Genomic DNA, 20287 nt, shown 5'->3' with positions numbered 1-20287 from the left:
TAATCATCCGGAAACCATATAACTGTGTCGAGTCACCGTGACCTTGACCTTTGACCTAGTGACCTGAAAATCAATAGGGGTCATCTGCGAGTCATGATCAATGTACCTATGAAGTTTCATGATCATAGCCCTAAGCGTTCTTGAGTTATCATCCGGAAACCATTTTCCTGTGTCGAGTCACCATGACCTTTGACCTAGTGACCTGAAAATCAATAGGGGTCATCTGCCAGTCATGATCAATATACCTATAAAGTTTCATGATCCTAGGCGTAAGCATTCTTGAGTTATCATCCGGAAACCATTTTACTATTTTGAGTCATTGTGACCTTGACCTTTGACCTAGTAACCTGAAAATCAATAGGGGTCATCTGTGAGTCATGATCAATGTACCTATGAAGTTTCATTATCTTAGGTTTAAGCGTTCTTGAGTTATCATCCGGAAACCATTTTACTGTGTCGAGTCACCGTGACCTTGACCTTGACCTAGTGACCTGAAAATCAATAGGGTTCATCTGCGAGTAATGATCAATGTACCTATGAAGTTTCATGATCATAGGCGTAAGTGTTCTTGAGTTATCCTCCGGAAACCATTTTCCTGTGTCAAAACCATGACCTTTGACCTAGTGACCTGAAAATCAATAGGGGTCATCTGCCAGTCATGATCAATGTACCTATGAAGTTTCATGATCCTAGGCGTAAGCGTTCTTGAGTTATCAGCCGGAAACCATTTTACTGGTTCGAGTCACCGTGACCTTGACCTTTGACCTAGTGACCTGAAAATCAATAGGGGTCATCTGCCAGTCATGATCAATATACCTATAAAGTTTCATGATCCTAGGCATAAGCGTTCTTGAGTTATCATCCAGAAACCATTCGGTGGACGGACCGACATGTGCAAAACAATATACCCCCTCTTCTTCGAAGGGGGGCATAAAAATATTACTTCCCTTAATTTTTTTTATCTGTGCCTGCCAAATGATCTCCCTTTAAAGCTTGTTACTTCCCTTGGATTTGTTTTTTACCTTGAAGGATGACCTTGACCTTTCACCACTCAAAATGTGCAGCTCTATGAGATACACATGCATGCCAAATATCAAGTTGCTATCTTCAATATTGCAAAAGTTATGGCCAATGTTAAAGTTTTCGGACGGACGAACAGACGGACAGACAGTTCAAATGCTATATGCCACCCTACCAGGGGCATAAAAAGTAGATAATCACCTCCTTCATTTTGAGTTCCTTGTTTTTCTTTTTGCGCTGTTGCATCTGACTGATCTGGAAACATCGTGCTGGACCCTCGTCTAGGTACTTCACCTGTCCAGGCTGCAAACATTGCACACAGTTTACAAATGGGGAGTGTTGTGATTGATTTAACTCTGTAGATTTACATCTATCTAGTTCAAACTTGCAATTGGGCAATTTAGTGTTCTTCGTTGTTGTTACTGACGCATTGATGAAATCATAATGTTAACTTAAAACAATGGTTGTTGCTGTTGTTCTTAACTTCTTGTAATAGCTCACAACAAAAAAGCATTTGATGTTTATATATATTTTTTGTGTGTACAATCTTTAACAGTTATTTTATATTTCGGTCTGTTAAGAGTTAAATTAAAATGAGTCAGTATATTAATCAACGGAACAGACGTGGCCTATGTTCATTTATAAGAAATATTGTGCACAATTTATAGCAATTGTACGAGAATAGTTATCTATACTAAGAGTAAATTGATAGTTGATAATATCAGTCATTTCGAATAATTGGTTTGTGCTAATTATACTAAAAGATTTAGACACAACACAAGGAGAAATTCTTCTTGTCCGGCTATGCTACCATGTATATGCTGTAAAATTACTGAAAAATAGCATATTATATAAAGTTATATTTAAGTCGGCAAGGACAAGTAAATTAAAGAGTCAATGTCGAACCCTTCTCCTAGAAGACATCACCATCATCATCAACAAAAACACCAACCCAACCATCGTGTTCATTATAATCTTCAAAAACAACAACACCATACGACCATCACTTCCATTATAGTCTTCATAATCTAGATTTTACCGTCATAATAATATTAAACATCATAACACTGCCATATTTGAATGTCAAGAAAACACTTTAGACCGAAATGGAAGGTTGGAAGAAAAATGTGAGCCAAGACCAACTGGCGTTAAATTGGATTCAGCGTTATAACAGAGCGCATTATATTTGAGTTACTGTGTATATTATTATAATGTTAATACTATTTTCAGCATATAATACATGATACATTTATAGCATTCAGTGCTTTTTTTAAATTCAAATTTGGCTCTGGTAGGGGGACCCAATCCCAATGGAAAAAAGTATATATATATACCAAATGGGACCTAACAATTTCCAAATGAAGGTTTCCAATAATATTTCATTTGTTTAAATAAGTCCCAACATTTTGTTCACCTCATATACAGTTTTTTAGTTAAACCTAGGTAATTGTGACTTAACTGATTTTGATTGATTATTATACCTATTACCTCAGTCACAAATAGACACCGATCACCGTCCGATCAGCGGCTGACGTATTTTTCCGCTCATCGGGCTGGCGACCGGCTGATGATCACACGGAAACCGGGCCAATTTGTAGCATTGGGCGGCGTCCGGATTAATTTTAAATCTCACTTAAAATTTTACCGGATGTCGGGCCCCGGAAGGAATCGAGTTGAGATTGGAACAAGATCGGACGATCAACGCACGGGTATCACCCGGCGATCGCCCGACATCGGATTCATTCAACGTGTATCGGCAAAAGTAAAGGTATTTCCCAGAGGCATATACATCGGCCGGCGACCGTCTGATTTCCGGAGGGCCTCCGCACGATGCCCGACAGACGCCGGACAATGCTCGTTATGATACACGTACAATGGATCTGATGTCGGGCGCACGCCGGGCGATACGCGTACGTTGATTGTCCGATATCTTTACGATCTCAACTCGATTCCTTCCCAGTGTAGCGGTCCATTTTTTTCCCCCGGCCAGTTTTTCCCCGAGAAAAGATTGGCCTAGGCCGTTTTTTTCCCCCCGGGGAAAAAAATGACCCAGTCCAATCTTCCCCCCCCCGGCCATATTTCCCCCCCCCCTATTTAAAGAATTAATTTCAGCATGACTCTCGGCCATTTTTTCTCCCCTCCACCAATCTTTCCGCCCTCTCTAATTAAGAATTTATTGCAAAATGACTCACGACCATTTTTTCTCCTCTTGGCTAATCTTTCCCACCTACTTTAAGAATTAATTGCAACATGACTCTTCGCCATTTTTTCTCCCCCCGGCCTATGCCCCCCCCCCCTACTTAAGAATTGATTCCAACATGACTCTCTGCCATTTGTTCTCCCCTCGGCCAATCCCCCCTCTACTTACGAACTTATTGCAACATGACTCTTGGCCATTTTTTACAATGTACAGTACATTTATTAATGTGAAATTCTATTACAGTAGTTTTAGTTATGTTTTTGTTTGTTTAAATTGTCCACTAAACAAGTAAAGTATTGCTTAGCAAATGTTTGAGAGAAAAAAATTTATTTAAAAAAATATTACTTTACCTACCCACCTACCGAACCGTAAAGGCAGATACATGATCGCATTTTGTTCATTTCATCGATCTGTTAGACAGTTTAGATTCTGATAGATTACACTTATTATAAGTTCATAAGTACTTTTGCACATTACATGTATATTTAAATTTGATTTTTCTATCCCGGTTTTTCAACTAAGATAGAATTATCTGAACATGTGTATTAATTCTATAAAAATTCTGTTGTTAAAACTACTTTTACAAGGTAGGGGGAAAAAAATTGCCAGGGGGGACAAACTGGCCGAAAAGTGAAGAATAAATGTAAAAAAGAAGTAAAATAAAAGATTAGGGGATAAAGATAGTATAAGCAACTCTATCAAATTCTGTTGTTAAAACTACTTTTACAAGGTAGGAGGCAGGGGGTTGGGGGGGGGGGGGGGAACTGGCCATGGGGGAAAAACTGGCCGAAAGGTGTAGACGCAAAGATATGTCAAATGAAAAATCAGGGGGGGGGGGGGGTGAGAATTGGACTAGGGGGGGAAGAATTGGCCTAGGCCTTTTTTTCTCCTGGGAAAAACTGGACTAGTCTATATTATCCCCGGGGAAAAAGTGGCCAGGGGGGAAAAATGGCCTGTTACAACCTGGCCTGATGTCGGTTAAGACAAACTGTCATATAAACAATTAATCCGGACGCCGCCCGATGCTACAAAAAGACCGGATGTGAGTGTGATCATCAGCCGGCGCCAGCCCGATGAGCGGAAAAAAACGTCGGCCGCTGCTCGGAGGGTGATAGGTGTCTATTTGTTACTGAGGTTTTAAACTTTGTCAGTCATCGGACGGCGGACGTGCAAGTCTTCCCGATGCCTGGAGATCGGACACATCGGCCGGCGACCGGCTTATTTGTGACTGAGGCATAAATGCTACAACCTATGTTTCTCATATAGATCTACGTCAGGAGTGTTAATCTGCTTGTTTGATAATTAATATGCTGCTATGACAACTGTTTTGAAAAATGTCATATTGCTAAACTGTGAACTAGCCTCTTTAGGGAAGTATTATTGTTATCATAAGAAACTAAATACAATGTACATATTGGCAGTTGATCAGAACATCAATTAATTTAGCTTTCAACAGTTCAAACTAACATTTAAGGAAATATGACAGAGTACACATTACAGTTTATTGTGACTTATTATATTGTTTGCTGAAAACAATATCATATCATGTTACTAAATTGGTTGTACATTTGTTCAATATTTTGATAGATGTTCATCTATCCACCCCTTTTGCATGGGCTAAGTGTTTGACCTATCAATTGCTCCTACACCTTAATATTAATCTAACATACAACTCGATGCTAATGGTCATGATGACGATTATACAGAGAAAGATGATGTTGTTTTGATAACATTCAATAGGAAAATGACGACGGCATAGTGACGAAAAATGTGGCAATGAAGTTAATTATGGCCTAAATAAATGTATGTATGTAAGAAATGTGGCAATGAAGTTAATTATGGCCTAAATACATGTATGTATGTAAGAAATGTGGCAATGAAGTTAATTATGGCCTAAATAAATGTATGTATGTAAGAAATGTGGCAATGAAGTTAATTATGGCCTAAATACATGTATGTATGTAAGAAATGTGGCAATGAAGTCAATTATGGCCTAAATACATGCATGTATGTAAGTATCAAACTGTCCAGTAACAATCTTCCTTAAACTCTTTTCAGTTTAGAATTTGATGCATTCAAAGGAGATTTGGGTAAAATAGACACATGAATATAGCAAACATTCTCAATTAACTCTATCAAGAGATTTTTGTATCTTCTTATCTTATAACTTGTTATCACAGGACCTCAACATCAAATAATTAAAACTGGGATCACCACCTTGGAACAGTCAAGTCAAAGTGTGTGTTGAAACCAGTTTTAGGGCTAGCAAAACGTCACACCTAACCCAGAATTAATCACAAACCTTACGATCTAACAAGATGTGTTTGTGAAACACAATGTCCCCCTATATGACGTTTGACCTGGTAGGATGACCTTGACCTTGACCCTTCACCAGTCAAAATGTGCAGCTCCATGAGATACACATGCATTTCAAATATAAAATTGCTAGCTTCAATATTGCAGAAGTGACATTACATGAGCAATTTTGACCCATATATTTGACCTTGAAGGATGACCTTGACCTTTCACCACTAAAAATGTGCAGCTCCATGAGATACACATGCATGCCAAATATTAAGTTGCTATCTTCAATATTGCAAAAGTATTCATAAAATTAGCGATTTGGACCACATATATTTGATCTCTGACCTTGAAGGATGACCTTGACCTTGACCTTTCACCACTCAAAATGTGCAGCTCCATGAGATACACATGCATGCCAAATATCAAGTTGCTATCTTCAATATTGCAAAAGTACTCATAAAATGAGCGATTTTGGCCACATATATTTGACATCTCCCTTGAAGGATGACCTTGACCTTTCACCACTCAAAATGTGCAGCTCCATGAGATACACATGCATGCCAAATATCAAGTTGCTATCTTGAATATTGAAATACTGCGAAAGTGTACATTAAATGAGCGATTTTGACCCATATATTTGACCTTTGACCTTGAAGGATGACCTTGACCTTTCACCACTCAAAATGTGCAGCTCCATGAGATACATATGCATGCCAAATATCAAGTTGCTATCTTCAATATTGCAAAAGTTATTGCAAATGTTAAAGTTGGCGCAAACCAACCAACCAACAGACCAACAGCCCAACCAACCAACAGACCAACAGACAGGGCAAAAACAATATGTCCCCCACTACTATAGTGGGGGACATAAAAAGATCTCATTCAATTCTACCTGTGCAGATAGAATGTCAAAAAGTAATGCATGAATCAAATACTAGAATACATAATTTTAGAGTACAAGTGTTGTAACTGTTGTAATCAATTGAAACACGCAGGATAGATTTTTTTCATAAAACAAGAGATACAATAGGAACACAGCGAGGTATATGTAGCTATATATCTAGCTATTTTAAAACTCTCTTACATTAAAAGGCACTACTGCATTGCAATGTTGCTGTTTATCTGCCTTTGGCTTTTTTGTCACTTTTTGAGTGAGCATTCGCTTCAGTTTCTGAGCCTGGAATTCTTGTGAGTGGTAGTCAAACATGGCTGTGAGGTCCATACTCTGGGGTCGTGTTCTAGAGATCACAGATTCATGCACATTTGGCTCTATGATACAATGCAAGCTCCGGGGATGTCTAGTTTTCAACAAGGCTGGACTATAGGTCAAGGCTAGATGTCTTACTACTGGCTTTATAGGATCTGCGGAATCTAAACTTCTTGGACGCTTCAAAACACTCTCTTTAAGATGTAAAGATCCTATCAATGGAGAAGGATGGCATTTTACAGATGTGTCGCTTTTGTGAATATCAGGGAAAGAATCTTTGGACTCATTGTTTGTATCATCTAGGTCAATAACACTTACAATAGTAACATTTGGTTGTTCAGCTTCAGTACTATTCAACATTTCACCTGCGCGAGCATACGGTAACACCACTGCATCAGAAGATACTCCTCCATTTGAGACCACCTTTGTATCTAAATCCCGAGGAGGCTTTGGACTGCCTCCCCCCTGAGTATTGACATCAGCTGACCGCTGATTGGCAGGTGCTTTAGGCTCACCACAGTACACGTGTCCGGACCTACGGTCTGGTAGAATGCTGGCTTCCTTCTTCTCTGCTTGCTTCTCATAGGAGCCATTAGGGGCAGCAGTTTCAGTGTCCGACTTGAGCTCCTCCGACTTACTACTACCACCAATACAACCTCCCATCTTCACACACAAGATGGGCCTCCCTGTTAACACATCATCCTTAACATATGCTCCCTCTTAAAGACACGATTTTTACCCTAAGGCCTACACTAAACAGCTGAAGAAACATTATTTTCAAGTTTGTTTTCAATCAAGCTTTCTTAACAGTGAAACATTTTACCATAACAACAAGGAAATTTAATGTGCATCCACACACAGTTATAAAGTCTCACATCACAAAAGTTTATCACAACTGAGCTCTTAAATCTCCTAGGTTTAAACCCTTATAAAAATCACAATTATAAATACATTTCCAAATATTTGGGTTAAATTCTTCAGAGTAAAGTAGCTTTACCAAAAATAGACTAGCATAAACTATTTCAATGCTGCAGTGAGTTCAGCCCACTTCTCAGCCTCCAAGGTTTACACAGTTCACTGAGCAGGAAGTGAAATCTTGTACCACTGATACTGGCAACTCACAACTTCCTCCTCTTGCTTTAAGTGGCCAGGAACGATCAACAAGGGGAAAATTTAATTACACATTCATTTTTTTTAATCTTTGTCCGATTAATTTCCTTAAGATGCCTCTTAAGGATTATAACTAAATAATGCATATGCATATCACTTGCAAATGTAATTACTGCCAATTAAATTTTCTATAAAGTTTTATGCATTTCATAACTTAGGCTATTGCTATTTTATCTTTCGTTGTACAAACCCACAGATGTTAAAAATGAGGTTCTTAACAAAAATAAAAATGAAAAAATCATCTTGTTCAGTTCATAAACCTATCACAATCCTAAATTTTAACCACAGTGAATAAAATTTTTAAAACACGTATTTGATAGTATTTGTAAGCAATGAACAACTTAATTTCCAAACTATAGTCAAAACAATGTCATTTTCCCAATCCAAGAGGCTTCGGGCCCAATTCACAAAAATTGAATTAAATGAACCAATAATTAAATGAAAATAAATGGACTTCATGTATTTATAGTTGTATTTAAATAAGATACTTAACCAAATACTTAATAAAACTGCTTTGATTGTATATGATTTAAATCGTGTAATTTACTTTCCCAAGTTATAATGTAAAACTTACTTTTGATGCATGTATATTTGTTCTATTGCACAGTAAAACATTTTTTAAAATGTGCTGTAAATGTAAGGCTACCTTTACATTTTGAATAATCTATCTGGCAATGATCTTTATCTATCTATTATCACAATCTTTATATCTATCAAAGTGCTTATGATCTTTTAGCAGTAGAACTTCATAAACAAATGAACATAAAAACAAGAGGACCTGGTGGCCCTGAATTGCTGAGTTCAAATTATACAAATAATCAAAACTGGACCTAATAACTTACTTTTTTGACAAACATGACTTAAGTATTGTCAAAAATAACTTTTTATCAAGATTGAGTTATAAATGTGGCCTTGATAGTAGTTTCGTATTTTATTTAAACAGATGACCTAGTTTTTGGACGAACATAACCCGGATTTGGGCTCTGCTTAGACATTGTCAAGACTTACATTGTGACCAAGTTTCATTAAGATTAAGTCATAAAACAGAAAGAATGAATAAGCTTCATTTCAAGACTGTTACCAGACCAGGAACAACAATCAAAAGTCCACACAAGATTTGACCCTGTTAGGAAGTGAGTATCATTGAGACAAATGTTCTGACCAGGTTTCACTAATATTGGGCGATGCAATCTCTACATTGGTCACAAGGCAAATGATGAAGATCGACAACATACAACTGAAACAAGAGCTCCGCGGTCGAGACTGATGACGCCCAAAACAGGGCCTTGACACAGGATTTTTTGCAACAAAACTGACAATAAGAATTTATCTTATCATATTTATGTGGCTTTGCCACTAAAATAAGTTTTTAATTGACACAGAACTATGAACTTCTGTTAAATCATTTTTATAGTAAATGGGTTGAGAATATTATAGTATCATAACTAGTGATGTCACGATAATCAAATAAAATCGCTTTATCGTTGTTTGATGAGAAAGTCAGCGATAAGCAATTCTCTTTCCGGAAAATCAATGTCGCTGATTTAGTAGATTGTCATTGAAAAGACTGAAATTGAGATAAACTCATTCTGGAAATAAGTGGTTAGCATTTGTGTTTGTTTAGTACACAGTTTAAAACATTTTCTTTTCTATATATTGTTTTACATATCACCTGTTTATTGTGATATGAATCTCATTTTTCAACATTAAAAGTTATATGACATTATGTTGTCGCAATATATTTAATTTCTTTGTCCTCATTATAAAGCTTGATACATTCAGCTAAACATGCCAATAATGAGTGAGCCATGGAAATTGTGTGAGGCAAATGTATCTGTTAAAAATCAGGCCGATCGGTCAATCCGCTCACAAGTTATTAATAAGACATGATTTTCCCATTCAATTTCACAGTGATTTTGATCCTTCACCTAAATTTAAACAGGGATTCTCTACTGTTCAAGGTCAATTCATCTGCAAAGTATGAGGCCCATCGGGCTAATACTTTCATGACATATAGAACGGAAACCAATTTAACACTTAATGTCACAGTGACCTTGACCTTTGAACTAGTGCCCCAATTTCAATAGGGGCCATCTACCGTCCAAGGCAAATGCACATGTTAAGTATCAAGCCAATCAGTCCATTTGTTGAAGAGTTATTGATCAGAAAAGAACTGGTCTACACACAGTCAGACACAGACCAACTGACCGACATCCAGCAAAACAACATACCCCATCTTCTTCGAAGGGGGGCATAACTTATGTACGCAAACTTTTAAATCAAAGACAAGTGTTTGCATCAGAACTCTCTGGTCAGTTCAGAGATTTTTCAGAAATGTCTCTTTCAAATTGACTGACAATGAGTATTATACCGTAAACTTAATAATTGTATGTTTTGTTTCTCTCTACAGCCCCGTCAGGGGGGCATGCGTATACTGGAGCTTAGCAGGTTTAAGTGAGGTTAGTTTAAACTGACTTCCAAGATGGCGTTGTTTTCGTGTTTTTCGTGAAGTAGTATCAGATATTTTTATCCAGTAAGCCACTATATATTCATATTTTTCGGCTCTACAGTGTTTGTGCTTGGATTTCACACAAAGCAATTGTTTCTTAAATCTACGGGGAAAGGTTTCTTCACAGGGTATGATTGTGTTGCCTTTAACACGGAAATGTTTTGGTTTAATTGGTTAATAGAATTATTATACTGTAAACGTATAAAAATTCGTCGGTATGAAATTTCGTGGTTTAATAAAAAACAACTAATTCGTTGACACGTAATTTCGTGAATTTCAAATTTTCGGGGAAGATTGACAGTCATAATAATTAAACTTTTCTTAAAACAACCAGAGTAATAATGAAGAATAATCTGCTAATGTGTGTTGACAGCAAGGCTTGTGATTAATGTTCACTGAAGCATGAAAGTGTTGCAGATAATTGTTGATAAGAGCGAATAAGCGGCGATCTTGTCGGTCCCTGCTCGCTTATTGCCATCAATGTTGTTTTGACAATATTTGCAATTCTCTGCTCAATCGGTCCCCTAGTAGTAACAATTGAGTAATAAGGTCCCCAAAATACAGTTGTGAAAACCATTATGTCTCTTTTAACTTTGATTCGCACTAATTGACATATGTGATAAATCTGCAAACTGTTAATTTGACGACGTCACGTAAATGAGAACAATCGTTGATGTACAGTTTAAATTCCGTGTTTGATTTAAAAAGTATTATTACCCAAACACTTATCAAGAAAACAACGTATTGTATTACCTAGCATATCTCAATCAAATATTTCAGATAACCGAAAACAAAAGAGAATGTCGGCAATGACATTCGGAAATGACCGATTTCGGATTAAAAATGTAAAAATAATCGTTGGTACTTGAATACGTGGTTCAGCGGAACAACAAAATCCACGAAAATTCGTACCACACGAAATTTAATGGTTTTACAGTATTAGAACGATATCACCATAACATTTTTAACTAGGATAAATGTCAAACTTTGGTGCACACAAGCTTGGTGTGTGTATGTATTTCTTTTGACCTTGCAGTCAAGGATAACCCATGAAAGTGCAAGCACTTATTTCCAATGGGGTCCTTTGGTTTTTGCTGAAGAGACAGCAAGCAGAAGAGACAGTATTGTGATACAAGGAATCCGGGTGTGATACCCTAAGCTCTTTGCGAATAGATCCCTTGGTTCTTTTATGTGTTCAGTGTATAGCACCGATACACGCGAGATTTACCTGGGTTTCATACCAGTTCAGTTGGGTGGGAAACACTTGAAGCATTTCTGAAATTTCCAGTGCCCCGACCAGGAATTGAACCGGGGACCTCTGGAATGGTAGACCAGAGTGTTACCACTGGACAACCCCACCACCTTGGTATGTAAGGATATAACAGTAGCTGAACAAGTCATTTAAAAGCATATGTTTTTTTTAAAGATGCCAAGTTCTACACCCAATTTGGTCAGAGGTTCAATTATTTAATAACCAACCATTAAATACTGTAATTTGTGTTGGAAAAAAACTGTGATCATGTAAAATGTTGGTAAACATGAACTGTGATAATGTAAAATGTTGGTAAACATGTAAAGTGACATTCTTGTCTTTTCATTTCATTCAGCCAGAAATTCATCTCTTTCATATTAGTCTGCAAGAGAAATGCTTAATCTAGACAATGATATTATCAACAGTTCAACATAAGCATTCTCACTGATATTAAGGGGCAATTCTATAGTTTTGTGACAAAATGACTAATACCCTTACATGACCAATATTCAGGGGAAAAACAAGAGCACCGCATAACGGATGCCACGCTCGGCTGCGAAAGCTTGTCAGAATTTTTTATTTATTTAGAGGACACAGTGACCTTGACCTTTGACCTAGTGACCCAACAAGAGATGTGTTCGTCAGAAACACAATGCCCCCTACTGCGCCACTTTGAAATAAAATTTATATTTATCATTTGGCAGGTACAGAAATCATCTCCCTTTAAAGCTTATTACTTCCCTTGGATTTTGTCCAATCCAACTGGGGGGGGGGGGGGGGGGGGGTCTGTAGACAGTAAAAAATGACCAAGTCAGACATCACTGACAACCAAGGCCTGTGGTTTATCACAGAGATCATAGCTAGAGTTCATCATGTATCTATGGAATAAGTCCACAGGTACGTAATGAACACTACTATTAACAACTAGGTACATGAAAGAAATGATAATTATATAATAAAAAAAAAACTTTGACAAATCAATCATTTGAGTTATAAATAATCAAAATAATAAATCTGTACAGTAACTGTGAAAAGAACTTTAATTCTTGGTAAGGAAATATATAATATGTGATTTATAATTATATAAATTACTTCCCTTGAAAATAAAACAAATTATTCATTTCCATAAGAAAAAAATTACATTTATTTTTGAATACAAAACGGGTAAGGTTGTTCGCTACCTTGTATCAAGGGACGCTAACAGGTTGCTAACGCCGAGGTTTTCCAATTTGCACACGTGACATTTTCTGGAATGCTACTTCCTTTTCCGTTGAGACGAAATTCAGTTCAGACAGACTTTAAAGCTTTTGCATAAAATCGCATTTAATCTCAGTAAGCATGAAGGGTAGAGGTGCGCGATGAAAGACAGGGTCGCAGAAGAGGCCGAGGTCGGTAAGCCCGGAGGGCAACAGGCTAAATGAAGGGGATAAAGGTAAAAAAGTTCATGATTTTGATCAACTACTTAGAGAGGCCGAGAACAGGAAAAAGAGAGTGCCGAATGGTTCAAGCACCGGTATCGTTCAAGTGAACCCCTTCATGTTAGTGTACCCACTTTAAGTTTACAGCAACCGAGCCAGTCAACAATGCCTACAGCAGCGAGCGCGGCCATGCCAAATGTCCGGATAGTTTCGGATGACGTAGCGGCCCACATCCCCGATCAGTTAAAACAAATCGGGCGGGGTGAATTTGTCAATTTTACATTTTTGTTAAAAGGGTCCATAGAGCTCCAAAGTCATCTGTCAGGGGCAACACTTTCAGTTTCAGCGGACGGCCGCCTGGTGGCGCAACAAAAAGAATGCAAAGACACAATTGGTTCGATCGAGAAATGGTCAGACGCATTCATTATCTTCATGTCAGACTCTGTGTATTTATCTTTTGATCATAACAAATCAAAAACACAAGAATTGCTGAAATATTTTTGGACCATAAGAGAGGACGCGTACCGCCAGGGTGGGTCGGCTTGGCGCACCTATGACGAGCAGTTCAGGCTTCGTCAGGGCATCTCACCCTCACCCTGGTCGGAAATAAATAATGACCATTGGTGGCACTGTATGCTTGCGCAACCCGCAAACCCGCTCACATCGGAAACGTTTCTACGCCCCTCATGCAACCAGTACACGTGTAATTATTTTAACCAGGGAAGTTGCCGCCGGGGAAACTGCCGTTTTCCTTACAATTGCTCGCGTTGTCGGGGTAACCATCCAGCAATAAACTGTCAGAGCATAGCGGAAGCCTCGGGAGTCGCCCAGCGCGCAAATACACGGAGGTTCCAGGCTCCCTTTCGTGACAGAAATAACCCAAATCCACACAGGCTCGGGCAGCGTCAATTCGGACAAAACCGAGGCAATTTTAGTCGATACACGCAGTAACTGTCAAAACAAAACATTATAGACATCGCTCCATGGCCAGTTAAATTAGACGCTTTACAAAAATTTCTTCGAGGGTATGATAATGCGGAGGCAGAGTTTCTTTTTTTTTGTTTCAAATACGGATTTTCACTTCAATATCAGGGGCCGCGACAAACACGCGTCGCAAAAAATAAAATCTGTTTACGAACACACAGAGGAAATTTCTGAAAAAAATTCGAAAGAATTGTTGGAGGGGCGAGTTGCAGGCCCTTTCTGTTCACAACCGTTCAACGAATTCATAGTATCGCCAATAGGTCTAGTTCCAAAAAAGGACCCCGGGGAGTACCGCATGATACATCACCTGTCTTACCTAGAAGGGGAATCCGTCAATGACTATATAGACCCATCTATGACAGCGGTCCAGTACACACGTTTTGATAAAGCTGTTGAGTTAATACAACGTCTGGGTAAAAATTGTTTCTTATTTAAAATGGACATCAAAAATGCTTTCAAGATCATACCAATAAAGCCTGAAAATTTTCAATTATTAGGGTTCCAATTTAACAGATCATACTTTTTTGATAAAACATTACGTTTTGGTGCATCAATTAGTTGAGCTACTTTCGAACCAATTAGTACTTTTTTTGAATACTGTGTCGTTTCCCGAGTGAACTTGGGACTGCTAATTCACTATCTTGATGATTTCTTTGGCGGTGATAAGTCTCGCTCACCGTGCGGTGATTTGATGTCCGTCTTTGCCCAAGGTTATGGTTGAATTAGGTGTCCCAGTGGCAGTTGAAAAAACGGAAGGTCCAACGATGGTTCTAACATTCTTAGGCTAAGAGTTAGATAGCGCACAAAAAAGTCAGCATACCAATGGCAAAGATACATGAATTGACGGAAAAGATCAGCCAAATTCTGTCAAAAACAAAAGCAAGGTTGCGCGATATACAGTCTCTCATAGGTTCCCTTAACTTTTGTTGTCGGGCTTTACCAGCAGGTAGACCGTTCTGTCGTCGGCTCATTAATGCGACATGCAGTTTAACCAAGCCTTTCCATCGAATTAGAATCAGGCGAGATATTAAGCTGGACTTGCGCATGTGGTTGCAGTTTTTTTGCAAATTACAACGGGATATCAATGTTTCACGATCAGTTTTGGCTGTCTTATGAGGATGTCAATATTTTCACCGATAGCGCGGCGGGGGTGGGGCTCGGTTTTGGTATTTATTCATTTTGAGTTGCACTGGTGCGCAGCTAGGTGGCCAGTAGACTGGCATACAGACGGACATACCAGCGACATAACGATCTTAGAGCTTTTCCCTTATATTGGTTTCAATTGCAATATACACAACAAAAAGATTCAGTTCAACTGCTACAATGCCGCTGTTGTAGGTGTACTTAACTCATGGTCTTCGAAATCGGACAAAATTATGACGCTGTTGCGTCCCCTTTCACTCAAATGTTTGGAATTCAAAATTTTAATCCGAGCATCCCACGTTCCAGGTTCAAAAAACACAATATGTAACGCACTTTCTCGATTTCAGATGGCAAAATTCAGAAACTTGGCACCAGAAGCAGACGAGGAACCACAGAGGGTACCCGAGTACCTCTGGAATATCTTCTCTTTAATGAGAAAGTCGATATCACAAAACACTAGCGGAGCATACGAAACCGGTGTTAATGCCTTTAACGCATTTTGCGATCTTTACCATATATCCCAAATGCAACCAGTACCTGAACAGGTTATCTTATGGTTCATAGCATACTGTTTTGAGAAAGGCTTAGCGACCCGCACGGTCAAAACTTACTTGGCAGGAATTAACTATTGGCAACAAGTACAAGGGCACAAATCTTTTTCCGAAGAATTTAGGCTAAGTAAGGTTATAGAAGGTTATTCGCGATCAATGGGTATAAACAAGGACAGAAGACGCCCGTTCACATCCGAAATCCTCTTCAAAGTAATGCAACAATTGCCAAACATATGCTACAACTCGTATGAGGCAACTCTACTTGCTGTGATATTTTCCCACACCTATTTTGGGCTATTTCGTATCAGCGAGTTGGTATCACCTAAACGACCAGAAATGTATAACCAAATCAGAACGTCCGACGTTGAATTGTTGTTAGACCAGTCATACATCTCAATCCGCATCGCAAAGTCAAAAACTCATTAACACAACGCGGCGGTCACACTCAAAATTCCCAAATTGGAGAAATCAATATGTCCTGTCCAGAGAATGCACGACTATCTGGCTATGTCACCGGTAGGTCTTGCAGCATTTTATCATAAAGGGGGTATGCCAGTTACCAGACAGCAGGTTAACGCGGTACTAGCAAAATGCCTCGGCCGCACTGAATTCGGCAACGCTTTCTTTAACACTCATAGCTTTAGAATTGGGCGCGCAACGGATCTGGCAAGGAAAGGATATCCTCCCAAAGTCATCGCGAAACTTGGGAGATGAACTTCAGACACATACAAAAAGTACATTAGACCATAACCCTTAAGATTTATTTAGGGCACAGCAGCTAACAGCTGTGACGTCACTAGTGATCCATCCCAGACGGTCGCGCCCATAACGAGCAGTCAAAACCAGTATAAAACGCAGAGAGGTAACTCTGTATTTTACGTTACCGTTTCTGTAATTTGGATTCAGGGATTGGCTCCCTTTTATTTTATTATAAGTGAATGAGGATTCTTATGTTTATTTAATACTCTAGTCGCTTATAACTCAATACTTCCTAGTGGTAGCTTTTAGTAGTATGCTTATGCTTTATTGTATGTTGTGATTGTATATATTTACAGTAATATAAGTGACACGTAGAAGACTTGTATTCGGATATACATGCTTATATAGTTTTATGCAATTACACTATGAGACCTTATGAATAACGTATACTAATATGAATAAACAATTGACCTTTGTTTTGTGGGGGGGGGGGGGTTTGCTATCAGAATTTTGGGGAATAAATTGTTTCAATTTATTTGTGGCGTAAAATTCTGTGAGTACAGGATGTTGAATTTCTCAGTTCCACTCATTTTGGTTAATCAGTATTCATTTATAAATGAACAAGTATATTCTAGGGGTTTTGAGCTCTCCGCTGCCATTGTTTGGGGCTCCTTCGGGACAACACCGCAATGACACATGGGCTCACAACCCTTCGGGACAACACCGCAATGACACATGGGCTCACAACCCATCTCTTAACGTAAACATTATAGCAAAAGGCTAACTGCACGGGGCGAGGTTTGGTTGGTTGGTTGCTTGCATGGTTAATTGGTTACCCAGACTTGCAGGGGTCAGGTAGATTAGATCTTCCCAGCACTACACCCTGTTGGTAAAGTTTGGTGGTTACTGGCACCGCAGTAGGAGCCAGCGTGTTATTGTGTTTACCAGCGTGTGGTGTCATGGTTACTGGCAAATGGTATAACTGGTGAGATATATGGGTTACCAGTAAAGGTTGGTGTATGCCAGAGGGTTATATAGTGTGGCTGCCAAAGGGTTATATAGTGGGTCACTGGCACAGGTATACATACGCGGTTATGCTATGTGCAAGTCCAAATTAGTAACCATCACAGCTAGGAAATTATTATTAAACACACCAAGTGCTCACAGGGTTTTGCGCCACATACTGCTGCCTTTACGCCAATACTTATCACAGGCTTTTGATAACTTTGACATACAATGATTTATTGAATGTACGATAAGTTTCAACATTGCAATAAATACAATCCACATATATTCTGGTTATTTATTGTTTATCATAAAATAATTGTCTCCAACAAATCTCTATTTTTAGTAGCAAATAATTAAAAGCCACTACCGTGACTGTAGATTCACCACTCAAAATGTGCAGCTCCATGAGATACACATGCATGCCAAATATATAAAGTGGCTATGTTCAATATTGAATAATTATCTCCCTTTAAAGCTTATTACTTCCCTTAAATGTGTATTTTTTACCGTAGACCTTGGAGGATGATCTTGACGTTGACCTTTTACCACAATGTGTTTGTCAGAAACACAATGCCGCCTACTGTGCCGCTTTGATTTATTTAACAACAAGAGGGTCAAGATGGCCCTAGTTTGCTCACCTGAGAGGAGTCGGTTCATTCAATCTTTACCAAATGTCAAACTTGACCTAGATATTGTCCAGACAAACAACCTGGTCAAGTTTAATCATTATTTCATCTGCGAGTCATGATCAATGTACCTATGAAGTTTCATGATCCTAGGCATAAGCATTCTTGAGTTATCATCCGGAAACCATTTTTCTAAGTTGAGTCATCGTGACCTTGACAGCCATTGTGTGAATACGTTTTTTGGCACTCTGACCTTGACCTTTGACCTAGTGACCTGATAATCAATAGGGGTCATCTGCAAGTCATGATCAATATACCTATGAAGTTTCATGAACCTAGACATAAGCGTTCTTGAGTTATCATCCAGAAACCATTTTACTATTTCACGTCACCGTGACCTTTGACCTAGTGACCTGAAAATCAATAGGGGTCATCTGCGAGTCATGATCATTGTACCTATGAAGTTTCATGATCCTAGGCATAAGCGTTCTTGAGTTATCATCCAGAAACCATTTTACTATTTCAGGTCACCGTGACCTTGACCTTTGACATAGTGACCTGAAAATCAATAGGGGTCATCTTCGAGTCATGATCAATGTACCTATAAAGTTTCATGATCCTAGGCAAAAGCGTTCTTGAGTTATCATCTGGAAACCATTTTACTATTTCGGGTCACCGTGACCTTGACCTTTGACCTGAAAATCAATAGGGGTCATCTGCGAGTCATGATCAATGTACCCATGAAGTTTCATGATCCTAGGCCTAAGTGTTCTTGAGTTATCATCCAGAAACCATTTTACTATTTTTTCGGGTCATCGCGACCTTTACCTTTGACCTAGTGACCTGAAAATCAATAGGGGTTATCTGCGAGTCATGATCAATGTTTCTATGAAGTTTCATGATCCTAGGCATAAGCGTTCTTGAGTTATCATCCGGAAACCATTTTAATGCTTTGGAACACCGTGACCTTGACCTTTGACCTAGTGACCTGAAAATCAATAGGGGTCATCTGCGAGACATGATCAATGTATCTATGAAGTTTCATGATCCTAGGCATAAGCGTTCTTGAGTTATCATCCGGAAACCATTTTACTATTTCGGGTCATCGTGACCTTGACCTTTGACCTAGTGACCTGAAAATCAATAGGGGTCATCTGCGAGTCATGACCAATGTACCTATGAAGTTTCATGATCCTTGGCATAAGCGCTCTTGAGTTATCATCCGGAAACCATCTGGTGGACGGACGGACCGACATCAGCAAAACAATATACCCCTCTTCTTCGAAGGGGGGGGGGGGGGGGGGGGCATAATGAGAAAACTGCCCCCCTCCCAGCAGTCATGTTATTCAACTGACCGGAACCATTTTTGAACTCAACTCTCGTATCAAGGAAACAAAATTTAATGTTCTGAGCAATTTCATGAAAATTGGGCCAAAAGTGTGACTCCTACTGCGTTCACGTTTTCACTATTTACATATAGAGAAAAATGCCCCGCACACTGGCGGCCATGTTTTTTCACCGATCCCAACCATTTTCAAACTCGTCTGAGATATCAATAAAACCAATGTTTTTACCAACTTTCATGATGATTGGGCACAAATTGTGACTTCTAGAGTGTTTACAAGGTTTCTCTATAGCCAAATAGGGAAAACTGCCACTCTATACATATAGAGAAAAATGCCCCGCCCACTGGCGGCCATGTTTTTTCACCGATCTTGACCATTTTCAAACTCGTCCGAGGCATCAATTGAACCAAAGTTTTGACCAACTTTCATGATGATTGGGCAAAAATTGTGACTTCTAGAGTGTTTACAAGGTTTCTCTATAGCCAAATAAGGAAAACTGCCCCGCCCACTGGCGGCCATGTTTTTCAACGGATCGGAACCACTTTTAAACTAAACCAAGATATCATTAAGACAAACATTTTGACAAAGTAACATGGGGATTGGGCATGAAATGTGACTTCTACAGTGTTTACAAGGTTTTTCTTTTTTTGACCTAGTGACCTAGTTTTTGACCCGGCACAACCCAGTTTCGAACTCAGCCGAGATTTCATTGGGACAGAGCTTCTGACCAAGTTTCATGAAGATGGGACAAGAAATGTGGCCTCTAAAGTGTTTACGAGCAAATGTTAACGGACGGACGGACATACGATGGACAAAAACCAGTCACAAAAGCTCACCTGAGCAATCAGGT

General features: G+C 38.9%; 1 protein-coding gene across 6 annotated transcripts in view; it reads right to left on the bottom strand.

Annotated features, from left to right (window-relative positions):
- The window catches only part of LOC127868406 (regulator of G-protein signaling 6-like), a 66010-nt gene that overhangs the window by 23988 nt on the left and 21735 nt on the right, over positions 1 to 20287 (bottom strand). For 5 of the 6 annotated variants that reach the window (XR_008044112.1, XR_008044113.1, XM_052410172.1 and 2 more), the window contains exons 1-2: positions 6609 to 7803; positions 1222 to 1323 (exon numbers count right to left, since the gene is read on the bottom strand). Coding sequence is in view for 4 of the 6 variants with exons in the window: in XM_052410172.1 (XP_052266132.1) it covers positions 1222 to 1323; positions 6609 to 7394 (888 nt within the window). In the remaining 2 variants the exon portion in view is untranslated. Of the gene's footprint in view, positions 1 to 1221; positions 1324 to 6608; positions 7804 to 20287 lie in introns of those variants that run through there. The other variant, XM_052410174.1, reaches the window with a different exon arrangement.

The sequence above is a fragment of the Dreissena polymorpha genome, chromosome 2 (genome assembly GCF_020536995.1).
Source record: "Dreissena polymorpha isolate Duluth1 chromosome 2, UMN_Dpol_1.0, whole genome shotgun sequence".
NCBI lineage: Eukaryota > Metazoa > Mollusca > Bivalvia > Myida > Dreissenidae > Dreissena > Dreissena polymorpha.
This window is presented reverse-complemented; position numbering and strand designations above follow the sequence as displayed.